Genomic DNA, 20905 nt, shown 5'->3' on the forward strand with positions numbered 1-20905 from the left:
ACATTTTTATCTTCAAACCGCCCATTAAATTAATCAATTAAAAAGGAAAGATTACTACATGTTTTAATTAAGAATATAGACAATTTTCAAAAAGTTGGAATTGAGGGAAAAAACTGTTGTGGGAAAGTTTGAGTTGTAAGGAATCTACTAGGTGTAAATATTACTTATTTTAACTTCACTGGTCGCCAGAAAGACTAACTAAACTTAACCAATGAATCGGAGAGAAACTTACCTGGGTGAACCGTCCTCCATTGGAGGAACAACGACAACTTTAACAACAGCTGACGTGCGCAGGAGATCAACAATCTGGTCATGTGACAGCGTTGTCGTGGCAACCTTACAGATCTCAACCAGGCGGCTGCCCTTCCTAAGCCCCGCCTCCCAGGCAAAACCAAAAGGTTCAACATCTGTAACAATGCCTTCGGATTGAATGTGAAAACCCAATTGACCAAGCCCATTGCGTTTCAAGGCCATCTTGGAAGTCTGTAGAAGTAAAGTAGATTTTTGTACCCTAGTATAAAGGCTAGGTAAAGATAAGAGTAATTACAATTATCAGATATTTCAATGCAGAAATTCTGGTTTCCTTTTAAATCAAATATCTTATGAATAAGCCACAAAATGTTTCCTCAAAATAATCGAAGGAGTAATTTGTGATGAGCATTAACTAACTTACACAGTGCGCAGATGCAAAAATTAAGAGACTTGAGTTTGCAACATTGTGGTGTAGCAGGTTTTAGTTTTGTATTAGTGCAACCCTGAAAACCCACCCAACTTTAATAGACGATACAAGCCCTCAATGGGTAGACAACAAAGACAGGTGTATTGTACTTTCTCTGCCCTGTTTACAACTAGGCACTTCTAATACATTGCTGCTAGGACTCATAGTTATACAAATGTCCAATGGGCTCCATGCTCAAATATGCCAACCAATAGACTAGTGCTTTGGGAATATAATGAGCAATACAGATTTGTAAAACAAGCCATTGGCCAGTGCTACTGACAGTGATAATAACCATTGCCACTGACCAATACTACTTAATAGTGACATAGATCAATTTGCAAAACAAGCCAAACTGACTAGTGCCACAAACCAATGCTAATGACCAATACTAAAGACCAGTGCTACTGACCAATTCTACTGACCAGTGTCACAAATTCTATGGCCCAGTACCAGTGACCATTCTACTGACCAATTCTACTGACCAGTGTCACAAATTCTACGGTCCAGTACCAGTGACCATTCTACTGACCAATTCTACTGACCTCTGTGCCATGTGTTACAGCCTGTAGCCTAGTGATAATCTCTTGCATCTCCTCCTGTTCTCCTGACATGGGCCTCAGCAGTAGACATTCACCTGCTCCAAAGTACAGGCGCAGGCTGAAAAAGTAGACCAAAAAATTAAACCTCAGCAGTAGACATTCACCTGCACCTAAGTACAGGCGCAGGCTGAAAAGTAAACAAAGATTAACTGTTAAGATAGGATGAATAAGTGGGACAGCATAGTTGAATGGTAGAGCATTTGACTACTAGCCCTGAGGTCTCGAGTTCGGATCTCATTCCGGACTGGACTATAGGACGCCTTTAAGTGCACCCAGCTCTGATGGGTACCTTGACACAATACACTACTCCTTCATATGCCAAGGTCAAGAAACATAACAACTCTACGTCATTGGATCTATGGATCTTTAGATCTGAATGGGAAGCTTCACCTTTTTTTTACTTTATAGGATTAAAAAATAAAGCCCCAAGTATAGTAGGAATACAAAATAAAAACAGAAACAGACTGATCAAGTTGTTAAAATGTTAAAAAGATTAGGAAAAAGTTGTTTAGTTAAAAGAAATTTTCGAATGGTGGAAAAATTGCATGCTTTATTTTTAGAAGGAGAGAACAGGAAGATATTGTTCCCTGTATATTTCTAGGAAGTTTTGAAGGAAGTCAGAGGCCAACCTGCTGGGCTGTGGGGTCCAGCCTATGACTGTACTGCAGGGGATGGTGAAGATGACATCCTTGTTGGTCTCCTCCACCAGCACAATGGTGTCAGCAGCTATGGCCAGAAGGCATTCAACCTGTAAGGTCAACATATGACGTTAGATCAGTGTTGTTCTGAGATGTTATTTACTTTATCATAAGGAGTTGTGAAGGTCAACATATGATGTTAGATCAGTGTTGTTCTGAGATGTTATTTACTTTATCATAAGGAGTTGTGAAGGTCTACATATGATGTTAGATCAGTGTTGTTCTGAGATGTTATTTACTTTATCATAAGGAGTTGTGAAGGTCAACATATGATGTTAGATCAGTGTTGTTCTGAGATGTTATTTACTTTATCATAAGGAGTTGTGAAGGTCTACAAATGATGTTAGATCAGTGTTGTTCTGAGATGTTATTTACTTTATCATAAGGAGTTGTGAAGGTCTACATATGATGTTAGATCAGTGTTGTTCTGAGATGTTATTTACTTTATCATAAGGAGTTGTGAAGGTCAACATATGACATTAGATCAGTGTTGTCCTGAGATGTTATTTACTTTATCATTAGGGATGGTGCTAGACTTGGTACAGGGTTTTTTTTTAATTTTTAATTTAACAACAACTGGAGGCAAATAAAGTGGAGTTGGACTTAGCACAGGGTTTTCAAAAGATTTATTTACATAGCCTGAATGAGTTTTTAATGCCTGTTTGCTAAATAATGATGTGATATGCAATGTAACAGTAAAGTTCCTCTCAACAGTAAATCACCATACTTTCAACACCCCCACCCCACCTCACAAACCCGGGAGACTGATTCCATCTCATTAACACCCCTACCCCTCAACTTTATGAACCTGAGAGGCTGTTCCCATTTCTTCAACACCCTCGAAACCTGCAAGGCTGTTCCCATATCAACACCCCCCCCCCAAACCTGCGAGGCTGTTTCAACAACCCCCCTCACCCTACAAACTTGCAAGGCTGTTCCCATATCAACACCCCCAAACCTGCGAGGCTGTTTCAACAACCCCCCCTCACCCTACAAACCTGCGAGGCTGTTCCCATATCTTCCACCTGCACCTCCCACACCACAGCACCTTTGGCAAACATGTCAGGCACTACCTTTTGTTTAGGTTTTTCCTTCTTTCTGCCACTCCCAAGTCCAAATTTACCTGAAACACAAAAGTTGCATTTTTAGATTAAAATTTATTCCCTGCTATATTATTAGTCTTAACCTACAGAAACACTTAGTCATTTGCATTGTCTGATTTAAAAATACATTTTTTTCCACTCTCTTGGAACTTTAAAAAAAAATTAAATAACACGGTTATAATTTAGAATAAAATAGAAAAATTTGTTAATTATATTCTAGATCTATATCATTTTGATTTTAAAAAAGATGGTTAAAATTTTGAAATATTTTTTTAGAAATGCGTATGTATTAATAGAAGTATTTTCCTCAACTTTTTGATTATTAAATTGTATAAAAAAAAACAACCACCACTTACTTAATTTGGACCCTGAGTCAATGGGTGTATTGGTGACATAGTTAATGGCTAGGTCTTTTAAATATTCCTGTCTTGTTCTTGTTGCCATGGTGAGGAACTTGTCTGATTTATGGGCGGCATTTTCTGCATTGATCACTGGAAGTATACAGGCAATTCGGCAATTAGCAAGGGTAAGACCAATGTAGGCAGGGTTAAGACCAACATAGAAAATGAGATATCTAATTAGGAACTGATAGACTACATTAGGTAGTGAAACACCATGTTATATGATCATCAACCCTACAGTGGGAATGTTAAACTAGTGCTTTAACTTAATGATTTCAAGGCCTATACCATACAAATATTTAAAAACGCCAATAGCTAGCAATTGGTTCATTGCAATTGGCTAGAATAAACTACAACAAACTAGCTATTGGAATAAATTATATAAACTATTACCTGGCACAAAATACTAAACAAACACAGTGTAAAGAGGAGGATGGCTTAACTTAAAGTCCCTGGTTCAAAACACCCAGGGAAATGAGGTATAGCTGGGGACAGCAACCCATCTAGGAGAGAAAACTCTTAAATCTAACAACTCTGACTGGTAGTTTGTTCTTGGATGGACTGAAACTATGGAAGCAAAGGCTGAAATCGGAGTCAACTGGCCATAACATGTTGACACCCAATATTTAATTGTGTTCGAGAAAATCCCCTTCAACATTTGAATTAAGAACAAAGAAGAAAAACAGTGTAAGGCAAAAGGAGAAAGTCAAATACCTTTAGCTAACAAGAAGTCCACAAATTCTTGGGACTTTTTAAAGCTGCAGTTCTGTGGTATGGGTGGACCAAATGGAGGGACATCTTTAGATCTGGCTATAGCGATACTAGAAGGAGAGAGAGAAAAATCAGATGTAACAATCTTAGCATCTTTAAATATAACAAGGTCTTTTTAATGAATTACTAAAATTCCAATACTGTTAGTTTCCACTGAACAATGCATAACTAACTTATTACATGCTCTCTTGTTATACAATGAGTTGGCTACAAGATTTTAGTTATAAACGAAGTGTTGAAATTAGAATTGCAAAAATAGTACTACAATTCAAATTACTGCCACAGTGTATACTTGTAACTACATTTTATCCTTTCAACATAAACATGTGAGCTAAAAAAAAGTTATTTCTGACAACAAATTAGATCACTGTTAACCAATTGTTTCTTTACATCAGCACTAAGTGAAGTTCTCTTGTAGACTGACATAATAAGGCATATTAAAGGATTGTGCCGTCAGCACTAACAGGGAAGTAGAGATATGTTCCCTCTAAGCTGCGCGGTTGTGCGGCTGCACAGTAGTTTTAAACCTCCCACGCAGTCAGTTTGTAAAAAATATATATCCTGGTATATTCTTTTAAAACACCACGCACACAAAATAGACATTGTACGCTAGCTTTTTCCCCTTAGAGAGAACAATACCTGTGAGCCAAACCACCTGATCACAATGTCCCACCAGTAAGACAGAAATGCCAGCCATGAAAAATCGCAATGCTACACCTCCCTGACAAGACTAGCGCCAGACACCACTTACCTATAGCGTGCACTGTCTGAGTTGGGGTTGATCACTCGCACGATGACGAAAACATGCTGAAACTGTGAGCGGACAGTCTGAGGGGTGAAGGGCAGAGCTCCTGGCTCTTGAAATACTATGGTAACAATATCATTGCCGATGTGACGTTTTCTTAAAAGCTGAAAACAAAATAGGAAAAGGTTCAAATAAATGTATTTAAAAAATTTAAGAATGAAGATTTTTTTCAACTGTCAGGTAATAATAATAATAAAATTATGACGAGTAGTAGTATCCTAAGCCCCTCTATATTAATGCGGGGTCTTCATTAATGCTGAGTAGGCTCATGGAAAGACCTAGGCTTTTTAACAAAGATGTTAGTTTGGACCTGCAATGGTTACTGTCTCATCATGACCAGTTAGCAGCCACTGACAAGACTGACCCACTATTGACATAACTGACCACCACTGACCATACTGACCCACCACTGACAAAACTGACCCATCAATGACAAAACTGACCCATCAATGACAATACTGACCCACCACTGACCATACTGACCCACCACTGACACAATTAACCACCACTGACAAGACTGACACTATTGACCCACCACTGACCATACTGACCCACCACTGACAAAACTGACCCATCAATGACAAAACTGACCCATTGATGACAAGACTGACCCACCACCGACCATACTGACCCACCACTGACCATACTGACCCACCACTAACAAAACTGACCCATCAATGACAACACTGACCCACCACTGACCATACTGACCCACCACTAACAAAACTGACCCATCAATGACAACACTGACCCACCACCGACCATACTGACCCACCACTGACCCAACACTAACAAAACTGACCCATTGATGACAAGACTGACCCACCACCGACCATACTGACCCACCACTGACCATACTGACCCACCACTAACAAAACTGACCCATCAATGACAAGACTGACCCAGCACTGACCATACTGACCCACCACTAACAAAACTGACCCATCAATGACAACACTGACCCACCACCGACCATACTGACCCACCACTGACCATACTAACCCAACACTAACAAAACTGACCCATCAATGACAAGACTGACCCACCACTGACCATACTGACCCACCACTAACAAAACTGACCCATCAATGACAACACTGACCCACCACCGACCATACTGACCCACCACTGACCATACTGACCCACCACTAACAAAACTGACCCATCAATGACAACACTGACCCACCACCGACCATACTGACCCACCACTGACCATACTAACCCAACACTAACAAAACTGACCCACCACTAACAAAGCTGACCCACCACTAACAAAACTGACCTGTTGCTTGTTGTTGGGTGTGTAAGGCAGCAGTGTGGAGACATGAAACATGACTTCGTTGTTGTTAAACGTTGTGTAATACGAGTGAGTGCCTGTGGTGTCAGCTGAAAATAAAAATAGGGATGAAACAGTAGTTGGTGTACAGCTGGAACAGTAGTTGCAGAATAACGTGTACAGCCTACACACTACATCTGTATCATTAATTTAATGTCCACTTTTTTAATTTGTGTAAAAAATATATAATTAAAACAGTTCTTGTGGGGGTCAATGTACCGATCAGAGCTGGGTGGACTTAAGGAGGTTTTATTGACCTGACTCACATTAGAAACGTAAAGACGGCTGGGTATAGTGCTAATCACACTATCCCTTCATATGCTGAGGTCACAGAAACAAGTGAACTCTACTTTACTTGACCCATGGACCATCAGGTTTGAAAGGGAACTACTTACTACTGCTCAACTGACAACTCAACTGTTTTAATGATGCTCTAAATTAATTGTTTAAAAAACTGACCACTCACTTTTACAGTCTAGACCAGCTCTATACTTCTCAAAACCTTTTAACCTGACCTTCTGGCTGATCAAGTTAAGGAACTCTTCAAGGGCTGGTTCACTGTACTCTACATGATGAGAAAATAAAAGTCTTTTACATCAAAGAATACAGCCATGACAATATTTACTAACAATTCCTAAACACGAAAACAAACACCAATCAGAGAAAAGCAGCTAATATAATGGGACATCATTAATGACATAAAATATAAATGTTGTAACAAAAAACAAAATACTTGTGTTAAACATCACCTATTAGATAAATTTAATTTTTTTTTTTAACCCATGTAGTTTTTTCCTTTAATTGGACATGGTGCAGTTTTAGACAGTCTACTAAAGATTTTAATATTAAATATGGACATCAACTATGAATATCAGTTTAAAATTGCAACAATTTTTATGTCTGTATCTTCTATAGAACATAAAGCCATTATTTTAATAAGTGGATACTGAGGGTAAGTATAGTAGGCAGTAATACCTAAAGCACAGAGTTTAGTTATACTGAAACTTGCTGGTGTTAAAGCCTGAGGGTGATTGAAAAACAATCTAAGGGACACAACTTATTTATTAAACTTTTAAATAAAGGCAATTACTCATGGGAAATACCAAAATTAGTTTCAAATAAAAGTTAGGGAACAAATGTTAACAAAAAAAAAAAACAAAAAAAAAAACCCCAATGTTAATCTATTATTACATATGTATAAACAGACATGTAGGTCTTCGTGTATACACAACTTAGTAAAAATGATAATTTCGTATCCCTAAGTCTAGTGATGTGTATAGGCACAAGCAAACACAGAGCCAATAGCTTACCATTGTTGTACATCTCTTCCTCAGTAGACTGGCCTGCCTTACAGTACATGATGCCTATCTTGTAGGTATTGCTTATCTAGGATGGAGCAAAGGTCTTTATTAAAACATTAACCTAGCTTATATCAAACTAATATTACTATTAGAAACTATTTTAAAAGGTTAATCTAAACAATTGTGTAAAAATAGAAAATTAGAGGTAAAAAAAATCGTGTAGATAATTATGTATGTAGAGTGGGAAAAATTGTATAGATGTGAGACAAATTGTAAAGAGACAAATTGTAAAGAGACAAATTGTATAGAGGTGAGACAAGTTGTACAGAGGTGAAACAAATTGTATAGAGGTGAGACAAATTGTATAGAGGTGAGGCAAATTGTATAGAGGTGAGACAAATTGCAAGTGGTGAGACAAATTGTACAGAGGTTAGACAAATCATACACAGGTGAGACAAATTGTATAGAGGTTAGACAAATTGTACAGAGGTGAGACAAATCATACAGAGGTGAGACAAATTGTTTATAGGTAAAAAAAACACCCCTCACCCCCTGCTCATCCAACTTGAGCAGTTGCTCACAAGTCTTGGGTCCAGCGACCGCCTGCCTCAGACAAGACAGCTGGACCTCAGGCAGGGCCACCTCCAGGACATCTTTGATTGGTATTCCCCTGGAGCTGCTCAGCCTAGAGGGTATAGCATCTTCAAGTATACACCCCCGCAATGTGGTCAGCTGGGGGAGAGAGAATATAACAGAACTTAGAATACATTCTGTAAACCAAGGGAAAATATTTTTATTTTCATTGTGTAAGGATAAGTAAAAAAGTAAGAACAAAAAATGTGAAATAGAACAATAGATTCAACACTTGGATTGCATAAAATGAGCAAAGAAGTGCAGCAGTTTAAAATGTCATACTAGATTATATTTAGTTTGGTGGTTTAAAGATGGGAAATACAAAGCTGCTGCATTCATGTGTTGAAAAATTAATTTATAACTATATGGTTGTACATGAGGTTGGTTAGCTGGGTACATCTACCCCACTAGGAGAGAAAACTCCTAAATGAAACAGGAGGGGAAGTTATCCATAGGATTACCAGCTCTGGTTTCCTTTAGGCAGTGACACAGCTGATGCCAGGTGGTATAGGTAATGTCACTCCCTTGGGTACATCAGCGGTGTGGGGAGAGGGGGGGGGGGGGCTGATACAAGGACAACATCTGGCTCTTCTCAATTTACTGCCTAGGCTTTGCGTCTTGATTTCAAGGAGCAATAATCCAATTGTCTATCAGGCTACGATGCAGTCTTCAAAATTTTACTTGTAGTTTTTAAAAAATTGGGTGATGTTTTATATTAAAGTTTTAATTTGCTTTTATACTTAAATGGTAAACTTATGTGTCGTTTGCTGTGATACATTTATACAGTAAAGCAAAGAAAATTACCAAGAAAGAAAAACTTCACTATAAATAATTCTATTATGGGGAGCGGTGTCCAAACACTCCTATACTGTTGTCATTTAGGTGATCCTTTACTTTAGTGTCATAGTTCTCTAGTCCTACTGATAAGCCTGAATACTAACTGGTTACAGATAATCCTGTACAATGGTGGTGTACAGATAATCCTGTACAATGGTGGTGTACAGATAATCCTGTACAATGGTGCCATATAGAGATAATGCTGTACAATGGTGGTGTTATATAGATAATCCTGTACAATGGTGGTATTGTACAGATAATCCTGAACAATGGTGATGTCATATCAACTTACTTCACTAGTCCTACATATAATCCTGTCCTGTGACATCAACTTACTTCACTAGTCCTACATATAATCCTGTACTGTGTAATATCTACTTACTTCACTAGTCCTACATATAATCCTGTACTGTGACATCATATCAACTTACTTCACTAGTCCTACATATAATCCTGTACTGTGACATCAACTTACTTCACTAGTCCTACATATAATCCTGTACTGTGACATCATATCAACTTACTTCACTAGTCCTACATATAATCCTGTACTGTGTCATATCTACTTACCTCACTAGTCCTACATATAATCCTGTACTGTGACATCAACTTACTTCACTAGTCCTACATATAATCCTGTACTGTGATGTCATATCTACTTACTTCACTAGTCCTACATATAATACTGTCCTGTGATGACATATCTACTTACTTCACTAGTCCTACATATAATCCTGCACTGTGATGTATCAACTTACTTCACTAGTCCTACATATAATCCTGTCCTGTTTCATATCTACTTACTTCACTAGTCCTACATATAATCATGTACTGTGGTGTCATATCTACTTACTTCACTAGTCTGACATATAATCCTGTCCTGTTTCATATCTACTTACTTCACTAGTCCTACATATACTCCTGTCCTGTGGTGTCATATCTACTTACTTCACTAGTCCAACATATAATCCTGTACTGTAATATCTACTTACTTCACTAGTCCTACATATAATCCTGTACTGTGTAATATCTACTTACTTCACTAGTCCTACATATAATCCTGTACTGTGACATCAACTTACTTCACTAGTCCTACATATAATCCTGTACTGTAATATCTACTTACTTCACTAGTCCTACATATAATCCTGTACTGTGATGTCATATCAACTAACTTCACTAGTCCTACATATAATCCTGTACTGTGAGATCGTATCTACTTACTTCACTAGTCCTACATATAATCCTGTACTGTGTAATATCTACTTACTTCACTAGTCCTACATATAATCCTGTACTGTGATGTCATATCAACTTACCTCACTAGTCCTACATATAATCCTGTACTGTGACATCAACTTACTTCACTAGTCCTACATATAATCCTGTCCTGTACATCATATCAACTTACTTCACTAGTCCTACATATAATCCTGTACTGTGTCCTGTCCTGTACATCATATCTACTTACTTCACTAGCCCTACATATAATCCTGTCCTGTACATCATATCAACTTACTTCACTAGTCCTACATATAATCCTGTACTGTGTCATATCTACTTACTTCACAAGTCCGACATATAATCCTGTACTGTGACATCATATCAACTTACTTCACTAGTCCTACATATAATCCTGTACTGTGACATATCTACTTACTTCACTAGTCCTACATATAATCCTGTATTACTGTGTCATATCAACTTACTTCACTAGTCCTACATATAATCCTGTACTGTGTCATATCTACTTACCTCACTAGTCCTACATATAATCCTGTACTGTGTCATATCTACTTACTTCACTAGTCCTACATATAATCCTGTATTACTGTGTCATATCAACTTACTTCACTAGTCCTACATATAATCCTGTACTGTGACATATCTACTTACTTCACTAGTCCGACATATAATCCTGTCCTGTACATCATATCAACTTACTTCACTAGTCCTACATATAATCCTGTACTGTGTCCTGTCCTGTACATCATATCAACTTACTTCACTAGTCCTACATATAATCCTGCACTGTGACATCATATCAACTTACTTCACTAGTCCTACATATAATCCTGTACTGTGTCCTGTCCTGTACATCATATCAACTTACTTCACTAGTCCTACATATAATCCTGTCCTGTGACATCAACTTACTTCACTAGTCCTACATATAATCCTGTACTGTGACATCATATCAACTTACTTCACTAGTCCTACATATAATCCTGTACTGTGACATCAACTTACTTTACTAGCCCTACATATAATCCTGTACTGTGACATCATATCAACTTACTTCACTAGTCCTACATATAATCCTGTACTGTGACATCATATCAACTTACTTTACTAGTCCTACATATAATCCTGTACTGTGACATCATATCAACTTACTTCACTAGTCCTACATATAATCCTGTACTGTGACATCATATCAACTTACTTTACTAGTCCTACATATAATCCTGTACTGTGACATCATATCAACTTACTTTACTAGTCCTACATATAATCCTGTACTGTGACATCATATCAACTTACTTTACTAGTCCTACATATAATCCTGTACTGTGACATCATATCAACTTACTTCACTAGTCCTACATATAATCCTGTCCTGTGACATCAACTTACCTCACTAGTCCTACATATAATCCTGTACTGTGACATCATATCAACTTACTTCACTAGTCCTACATATAATCCTGTACTGTGACATCATATCAACTTACTTCACTAGTCCTACATATAATCCTGTCCTGTGACATCAACTTACCTCACTAGTCCTACATATAATCCTGTACTGTGACATCATATCAACTTACTTCACTAGTCCTACATATAATCCTGTACTGTGACATATCTACTTACTTCACTAGTCCTACATATAATCCTGTACTGTGACATCATATCAACTTACTTCACTAGTCCTACATATAATCCTGTACTGTGACATCATATCAACTTACTTTACTAGTCCTACATATAATCCTGTACTGTGACATCATACCAACTTACTTCACTAGTCCTACATATAATCCTGTACTGTGACATATCTACTTACTTCACTAGTCCTACATATAATCCTGTACTGTGTCATATCTACTTACCTCACTAGTCCTACATATAATCCTGTACTGTGACATATCAACTTACTTCACTAGTCCTACATATAATCCTGTACTGTGACATCATATCAACTTACTTTAGTAGTCCTACATATAATCCTGTACTGTGACATCATACCAACTTACTTCACTAGTCCTACATGTAATCCTGTACTGTGACATCATATCAACTTACTTTACTAGTCCTACATATAATCCTGTACTGTGACATCATACCAACTTACTTCACTAGTCCTACATATAATCCTGTACTGTGACATCAACTTACCTCACTAGTCCTACATATAATCCTGTACTGTGTCATATCTACTTACCTCACTAGTCCTACATATAATCCTGTACTGTGACATCATACCAACTTACTTCACTAGTCCTACATATAATCCTGTACTGTGACATCAACTTACCTCACTAGTCCTACATATAATCCTGTACTGTGACATCATACCAACTTACTTCACTAGTCCTACATATAATCCTGTACTGTGACATCAACTTACCTCACTAGTCCTACATATAATCCTGTACTGTGACATCATACCAACTTACTTCACTAGTCCTACATATAATCCTGTACTGTCATATCAACTTACTTCACTAGTCCTACATATAATCCTGTACTGTGACATATCAACTTACCTCACTAGTCCTACATATAATCCTGTACTGTGACATCAACTTACTTCACTAGTCCTACATATAATCCTGTCCTGTCAACTTACCTCACTAGTCCTACATATAATCCTGTCCTGTCAACTTACCTCACTAGTCCTACATATAATCCTGTCCTGTCAACTTACCTCACTAGTCCTACATATAATCCTGTCCTGTCAACTTACTTCACTAGTCCGACATATAATCCTGTACTGCGCCATGCCGTAGTCTGCCCTCCCCAAATTATTTGTTCTGTCCTCAGCGTCCAGCTTCTCCCTCCTCACACTGATGGCAACAGGGCCCAAGTTATCATCAGTCCCAAAATAGTTTTGGTGCTCTGAACAAACAACAGCAAAAAAATTGTCAATTATTTCTAAATAACCCCAGAACAAACCATTAAAAAAAAACAATTAAAATAGCTGGACAAATGAACATTTATTTATGAATTTTAAATAATTCTTTTAAAGTGTAAACTAGAATTTAAATTAGTGTTAAGATTTATTCTGGGCTCAAATCCTAATGTTGTCTTTGAGTTCAACCAGCTCTCATGGGTACCTGACTTGGGTTGGGGAAATTTAAGGCAGCTTAAAATGGCAGTTATCTAAAAAGGTGAACTCTGCTTCAGCTGCCCTAACTAATGAGTCAAGGGGAAGACAATATAGGAAATGGACAGGTTTGACACTGGGAGAGGCACTGAAGATGTGGGAAGAATGAGGTGGAATGGAGGAATATGTCCAGAAGGACACTTATAATGTTTCCCCAATGATCATTGATCCTCCTAGATTAAGGGACAGAAGAAGAAAGACTTAATGATTCAAATCATGAATGATTAAGTAAAGTTCCTCTTAAGATCTAGCGATCCATTGGGCAAATTTAGTAGAGTTCATGTTTCTTGACCTCAGCATATGAAGGGACAGTGAGGTCAGCACTACGCCCAGCCACCTTTACTTTCCCCAACATGTCAGGTGCCCATCACCTGGACTCAGGGACATCCTACAGTCACAAGTCCAAATATAGATCTGAAATCGAGACATTCAGGCTACAGCCAAACACTCTTTGAGTCTTCCATGCCATCCCATATGAATGCTTAAGGCAAGTTAAAATTTTTTTTGTTATCTGCATTACCATGGTTATAAAAGAAGTGCCTGTAGTAATACGCCCCATGGTCAACATATTCAATGACGTGCCCCCGATGTGACACAAGTGGTGGAAGGATTTGGCCTGTGGGGGAGGGTGAAGAGTCCAGGATTGCTACACCACAGCAGGCTGGATGGCGGATCTGTAGACAAAGAAAATATACACCATGGAAATACTTTTGTAATAACAAAACAAGGTAAACAAGAAGTAAACTAATTGTTGTTTGCTAACCCAAAGATTTCTTTTTAGTCTTGTTATTGAAGAAAAAAAATAGCCTTACTTATGACTTGGCAAATAAAAAATAATTAAGCAAATGCAATTAAAAATAGCAACAACCCATCAACAAAGTAAAAACTTAAAAAAAAATAAAGCATAGATTTTTTTCTTAATGCAACATTAATAAACAAAATTAACAACAAGCTTATAAACTTTAAGGCGCATGACAGCTCAGATTGTGCGAGAGCATCAACATACAACATGTGGTGTCAGACCATCAATATACAGCATGTGATGTCAGACCATTAACATACAGCACAGATAGTGTCAGATCATCAACATACAGCATGTGGTGTTAGGCCATCAACATACAGCACAGATAGTGTCAGATCATCAACATACAGCACAGATAGTGACAGATCATCAACATACAGCATGTGGTGTCAGATCATCAACATACAGCATGTGGTGTCAGATCATCAACATACAGCATGTGGTGTCAGATCATCAACATACAGCATGTGGTGTCAGATCATCAACATACAGCATGTGGTGTCAGATCATCAACATACAGCATGTGGTGTCAGATCATCAACATACAGCATGTGGTGTCAGATCATCAACATACAGCATGTGGTGTCAGATCATCAACATACAGCATGTGGTGTCAGATCATCAACATACAGCATGTGGTGTCAGACCATCAACATACAGCATGTGGTGTCAGATCATCAACATACAGCATGTGGTGTCAGATCATCAAAATACAGCATGTGGTGTCAGATCATCAACATACAGCATGTGGTGTCAGATCATCAACATACAGCATGTGGTGTCAGATCATCAACATACAGCATGTGGTGTCAGACCATCAACATACAATGCACACGATTTATGACCACTAACATACAAAATACAATGCACATGATGTATCACCAACAGCATACAACACACATGGTGTAAGACCATCAACTTGCACACAGTCACAGCTGAGCAAAGTGTAACTCAAGACAAGAGCAATGAATAGAGACTTAAAGCTAAGCTGGACATATATGATCATTGTGATTCAGCAACAAAGAAGAGCTTCCACATAAGGAAACTGATGCATTTTTACCTATCTAGGGATGTGGGAATTTAGTGGTCAACAGTGGATGACATAAGAGACAGACTAAACAAACCCACGCAATCCCTCAACACTTTTTACTAGATCAAGAATTTCCAAAGAACAGTTCTCCAAAGTAAATTCTTCATTTTTGAATTCTTTTCATCCTTAATTAAGTTCTGTGACTGGGTGAGTGGCAACCCCAAAACAAAAGCTCATAGGCTAAGGATCTTTGGCAATGGATGCTTTGATTTCAGCAATAAATTTTTTATTTTTAAGCTGTACAACTTCCATGAACTGGAGCACATAGTGATAATCATCATCAGTCTTGTATACCCCTTGTGCAGCATAGGGACCCAACTGCATTACACCATCATACTTGACTCTAAGCTATTTCACCATGTTTGTTTTAGCCTACCCACTTTTCTGTTTCCTTGGGGGATTTCCAACCTAATAATGCCTGTCTAGCGATGTTGTTTAAGTGAAGATCACAGAGAAGCTAATTGAAAAAATTCATGTCAGTCTGACCTTCAAATAAGGTAGGCAACAGGTGTAAACATTTAGTCCAGATGTTAAATGGCAAGAAACAAACAGAAAGATCTGTTCAAAGATTCGGATGGGAAAATTTAGCTATTTGTTAACTAATTGCCTCATCATTAACATTAGAGGGTACAATTATTATTAATGTATTCTTTAGCCTTTGCTTCTTCAGAGCAGTGAAATAATAATTATTGATTGAGGTTTCGAAATGAAAGCATCATGATAATTTTAATGACCTTTAAGAAGGACCATCATTTATTCATGGTTTGATAATAAAAAGTGTATTTTTAAAAATCTTTACAAAAATACTAATTGAAAAAAATTAATTATTAAAACATTGGTTCCTGAAGTTATATTTGGGGAAACTTTTCTTTTTCTAGTAATTTAAGATGTGGTATTTATTAGATTTAAGAAGAAAAAAATTGGTAGTTGTTTTGTCTATCATCAATTTTTAAATAACATAAAGCACATTACAAATTTTACTATGAAATCTGGAGCAAACACATGATTTACAGAACATAAAAAACAACAACAAATAGTTTGAAAGTAAAAGAAAAGCATATCAGTTAAAACCACCACGGAGGGTAGCTATGACAACAAGAGCCTACCTGAGATTTGTATCCATTGCCAGGCTGTACAGGTACTGTGCTCGTCCCACCTATCCACTTGTTGGCCGTCACCTTCGTTAGGCTCACAGTCCTCTCATCCTCCCCTCCCAGTTCATTCCGAAAAAATGGACAGGACAGAACAAGCTCGTTGCTTTTCCCGTCCCCTTCATCCGTGTCTGCCAGTATATCCGGGTCGTCTTTATCCGGGGCTAAGCTATTCCTTTGCCCGGATGCCGCCGAGGCGCCTGTGGTTGTGTTGTTCTTGTACGAAAGTCCATGCAAGCGCTGGTAGATAACTTTAGCCAGGTCCACACCCACGGACTGACAGTCAAAATGGACAAAAGCTCGGTGCCGTGAGTAGTCTTCTGTCCGGGACGGCAAATCATCCGAGTTGCTCCGGTCTTCAGATTTGGCGCTGGTCAGATCAGATTCTAATTTCCCCCTCAGTTTTTTCAGTATGCTTGCACTCCCCTCACCTGTGATGGATTTAGCCCTCTGTTTCCTTTCTTTGTGCTTGGCTTTGCTCTTGCTTGCTTTACCCCCGTCTGTATCGTCCACCGTTAAGTCTTTATCACTTGGGGTTAATCCATTCAGGAAGCGTACAGAAGTTTTAGAAGACTCCCCTGCCATTGGTATAAGAGGTTCTGATGTTGATTCCAGCCGGCCCCTGCCCTGAAGTAATTCCTGAATGCGTGGAGGGGCGGGGCTGCGCTGGTCTAAGGGGTTGAGTTTACCAAACTCACTAACCATGGAGAAAAAACTGTCGGGGTAGTTGTTTCCGAGAACGTCCAGCGAAGATGTGCTACCGTACTCCCTGTGAAGATTGGCCGGCGCTGGAGGGGGCGTGTCTGCTTCCAATGTATCCATATCCAGGTCGCTGCTGCTCCGGTACAGCACTGTCCGGTTCGGGGCAAACGTCCTAGCTGGCTTCTGCGGCGCCGGTTGCTGCTGTGGGTGGTGCGGTGTTGACGCTGACTTCTGTGGTTGTTGCTGCGGCTGGCTGCTGGGCTTGGTCTCGAGGGCGTACGTCTGAGTCCTCGGCCTCGTACCCGTATGCGGGCCGTGAAATGTCCTGGCCCTGGCTCTGCTCCCCCCGCCGGCTCCTATCCTCTCGTTATATGAACTGCGCAGGTCAATGATCCCAGCTTTCATCTTGGCCCTGTAGAAACTATTGCTGGACGGCGGGGCCATGGCCGAGTCAAACGAATCATCAGACAGGACCCGGTTGAGGTTGGTGTAGCCGGTGCCGTCCCCAGCGAAGCCGTGGGAGAGCAGGTTGTGGTTTGTGCCGTAGCTGTCAGAGTACTGCGGGGGGACCCTGAAGTCTCTGCTGGCGGGGTGGGGGCCCTGGTCCGCCTGGTCCCCACCATTGTAGCCCTGCTGCTGGTAGTACTCGGCCGCCTTCAGGGCCCGCTGTCTGATCACGTCCAGGTTGGTTGTGGGGCCAACTGGCATCTGGCCATCTGTGGCCATCTCTGCATACCTTGCTCAAGCTCCTGGAACAACAGTTTAACAACGTGTTAAGTTAAATGTTAAGTCATTCATCTTCATTAACTAAAAAAATTAAAAAAAAAAGTTAGCTTTCATATGCCTATAGGGCTTGTAAGTCTACGGTCTCGAAATCTACTAGCTGCATAGTACGAGAACGAGAAGTAGTGACCTACTTACAAGCCCTATAGAGAAGGTAGGTGTATATCACACATTTATAATTTATATCAGAACATTTTTTTCCCAGCATAAATAAAAATGTAACCTAAAATATTTCTCCAACAGCTCAGATGTTTTCATTTAATAAAAGACAAAACTCATAAATGGCTTCTTAAAATATATTTTGGGCAGATACTTCAAGAAAAACAATCTGAAACAGTTCAGTAGGTGGAAATAAATTTAGAGCAATGTTCAGTGGTTCTAAAATAGAACAGTGTGAACCAATAGTGTACAGCCACTCTCTTAACAGTTATCTGTTGGATTTGTTTATTAAAAATCATACTACAAATCTTCAATAGTTTAAATTTTATATTCTCACGTTCATTGAAGAAAAGTGTTAATATTTAGACCTAAAGTTAACCCTGTAACTCCCAAATAACTATTTTTTTAAGATGATGATCTAAAGAGGCACTAGAGGGTTAATGTCAAACTCCAACACCTGACTGTCTACCATGTAAACAGAAAACAGATTGGTCCAACAGGCTATACTGACATGCAAGGAATGCAGGCGATGCTGCACATGTAAGTTACATACAAGCAACGCGGGTGTGATACTGCACAGGTAATTACATGCAACTATTACAGATATGTTACACCATAATTACATGCAAGCACTACAAGTGTGAAGTTACCTGTAATTACATGCAAGCAAATTAGGTGTGATGTTACAAGAGTAATTATATGTAAGTATTACTACACCTGTAATTACTTGCAAGTATTACAGGTATGAGGTTACACCTGTAATTACATGTTATCAACACATATCTCATGCTGCACATGTAATTACATGCAAGTATTACAGGTATGATGTTACACCTGTAATTAGATGCAAGCAATACAAGCGTCATGCTCCACCTGTAATTGCATGAAACTAACACAGGTGTAATGCCGCACCAGTAATTACATGCAAGCGAAACAGGCGTGATGATGTACATGCAATTAAAATGCAAGCAACACAGATGCAACAATGCACCTGTAATTACATGCAAGCACTACAAGTGTGATGCTGCACCTGACACCCCCCCCCAAGATACTTACAATTAGCCCTCGGGTAAGTGCTTCCTTTTGATCATGGTGTAGAGGAGCAGCAGCCTTTAGACACAACATAGAGCAAAGTTTGGGTGCATCTGGTCCACTTAGCTTGTTCTGAGAGAAGAATATTTAAAAAAAAAACTTAGTGACTTTATAAAAAACGTATAATACAATTAAGTAAGTAAAGTAAAGTTCCCTTTAAAACCTGATGGTCTATAGGGCAAGTGGAGTTCACTTGTTTCTGTGACCTCGGCATATGAAGAGATAGTGTGGTCAGCACTATGCCCAGCGGCCTTTAGTTTCCCTAGTGTGAGTTAGGTACCCATCAGAGTTGGGTGGACTCAGGGACGGTCAACTGACTTGAACCTGGATTCAAACTCAAGACTTGCGGGTTAGCAGTCCAGCTCTCTACCGCTAGACCACTCCGTCCCCATAATACAATTAGGTAAAGAATATTTAAAAAAAAATTAATGACTTTATAAAAAACATATAATACAATTAGCTAAAAGAATATCAACAGGGTATGAGCGTTTATGACTCAAAGGTTTTCCAAAAATAAACCACTTTAAGTTAAGTGGAGATATTCGTAAAGTTAATGTATTAATTAAAATCCTTTTCTCATTAACCATCACAGAAGAAAATATTTGACACATCATGTGCTGGGTTCATACTCAATAAAAATTGTTTTTCTTCAGTTTTAAATAAATTGTATGAGGAAATAGTTAAAGAAAAAGCATGTATTGTATATATTCTGATGTGCATGGAAGGGGAAGACGTCAAACAGCAAAGTCAGCTGTGGAGTTGATTTCCTAAGTACTAAATCAATACTTCAATGTCCGGCACACACTGGTGGCGTCAGTGCGGACGTCAATTAGCACAGTGTCATCAGCCTAATTAAGCCGTGTCTCTATTTGTCACAACCCCCTCCCCCCCCCCCCCCATCCCCACCATCACTCAATCCCCACACCGAGCCAGATCACCTGAGGTGAGCCTGCAAACGGCTCCAACAGATGTACGGCACTCGTGTAAACACTGACGTCACGGAACCCCGCCAGTCGACGAGTGAGCCAACCTTTGGTCTGTGGGGGAGGGGAAGGGGCGGGAGGTAAAGGTGAGCCGCCACGGCGACAGTGGAAGCAGATAAAAGGGCCCCCACATAGAAACAAAAAAAAAAAGAGGATGAAAACAGACGGTGCGACTGTGTGTTTGGTATTTCCCAGAACGGCACGCCACGTGATGGGAGGGGGCAAAGGTCAAGTATACCCCGGGGCTGGTGGGAGGAATACTATCCGACACTTCAAATTAAGTAACGTCACATCTTCACGTGTAAAAATGACCGTCGTTTTTATTCAGCGAATGTAGGTAGTCAGGTGCAAGTGTCCAAAACAATAATAAAACAACAACAACAAAAATAAACAACGAAAAAAAAAAAAAAATAACAAACTTGGAAAGGCCATCAATAAAAGATTCTTCTTTTGGGGAATAGCTCTAACAACAGCAACAAAATTGACCCATGCGTATTATGCAACAATAACCTCAACAGAACACACATTACAGCAAAATAAAAATAACT

General features: G+C 39.0%; 1 protein-coding gene across 3 annotated transcripts in view; it reads right to left on the reverse strand.

The window, feature by feature from the left end:
- LOC131944059 (signal-induced proliferation-associated 1-like protein 2) overlaps window positions 1–18083 on the reverse strand; it is a 40502-nt gene extending 22419 nt beyond the window's left edge. For all 3 annotated transcript variants that reach the window (XM_059304518.1, XM_059304516.1, XM_059304517.1), the window contains exons 1-14: window positions 16594–18083; window positions 14116–14269; window positions 13176–13327; window positions 8285–8467; window positions 7745–7820; window positions 6901–6999; window positions 6381–6484; window positions 5045–5202; window positions 4237–4343; window positions 3478–3612; window positions 3017–3141; window positions 1950–2068; window positions 1264–1378; window positions 233–483 (exon numbers count right to left, since the gene is read on the reverse strand). In XM_059304518.1, coding sequence (XP_059160501.1) covers window positions 233–483; window positions 1264–1378; window positions 1950–2068; window positions 3017–3141; window positions 3478–3612; window positions 4237–4343; window positions 5045–5202; window positions 6381–6484; window positions 6901–6999; window positions 7745–7820; window positions 8285–8467; window positions 13176–13327; window positions 14116–14269; window positions 16594–18066 — 3251 coding nt within the window. In that variant the 5' untranslated portion in view covers window positions 18067–18083. The remainder of the gene's footprint in view (window positions 1–232; window positions 484–1263; window positions 1379–1949; window positions 2069–3016; window positions 3142–3477; window positions 3613–4236; window positions 4344–5044; window positions 5203–6380; window positions 6485–6900; window positions 7000–7744; window positions 7821–8284; window positions 8468–13175; window positions 13328–14115; window positions 14270–16593) is intronic.
- Window positions 18084–20905: the final 2822 nt, after the last annotated feature.

This window comes from Physella acuta, unplaced genomic scaffold, assembly GCF_028476545.2.
Source record: "Physella acuta isolate Inbredline_101_S28 unplaced genomic scaffold, ASM2847654v3 ptg000480l, whole genome shotgun sequence".
NCBI classification, from domain to species: domain Eukaryota; kingdom Metazoa; phylum Mollusca; class Gastropoda; family Physidae; genus Physella; species Physella acuta.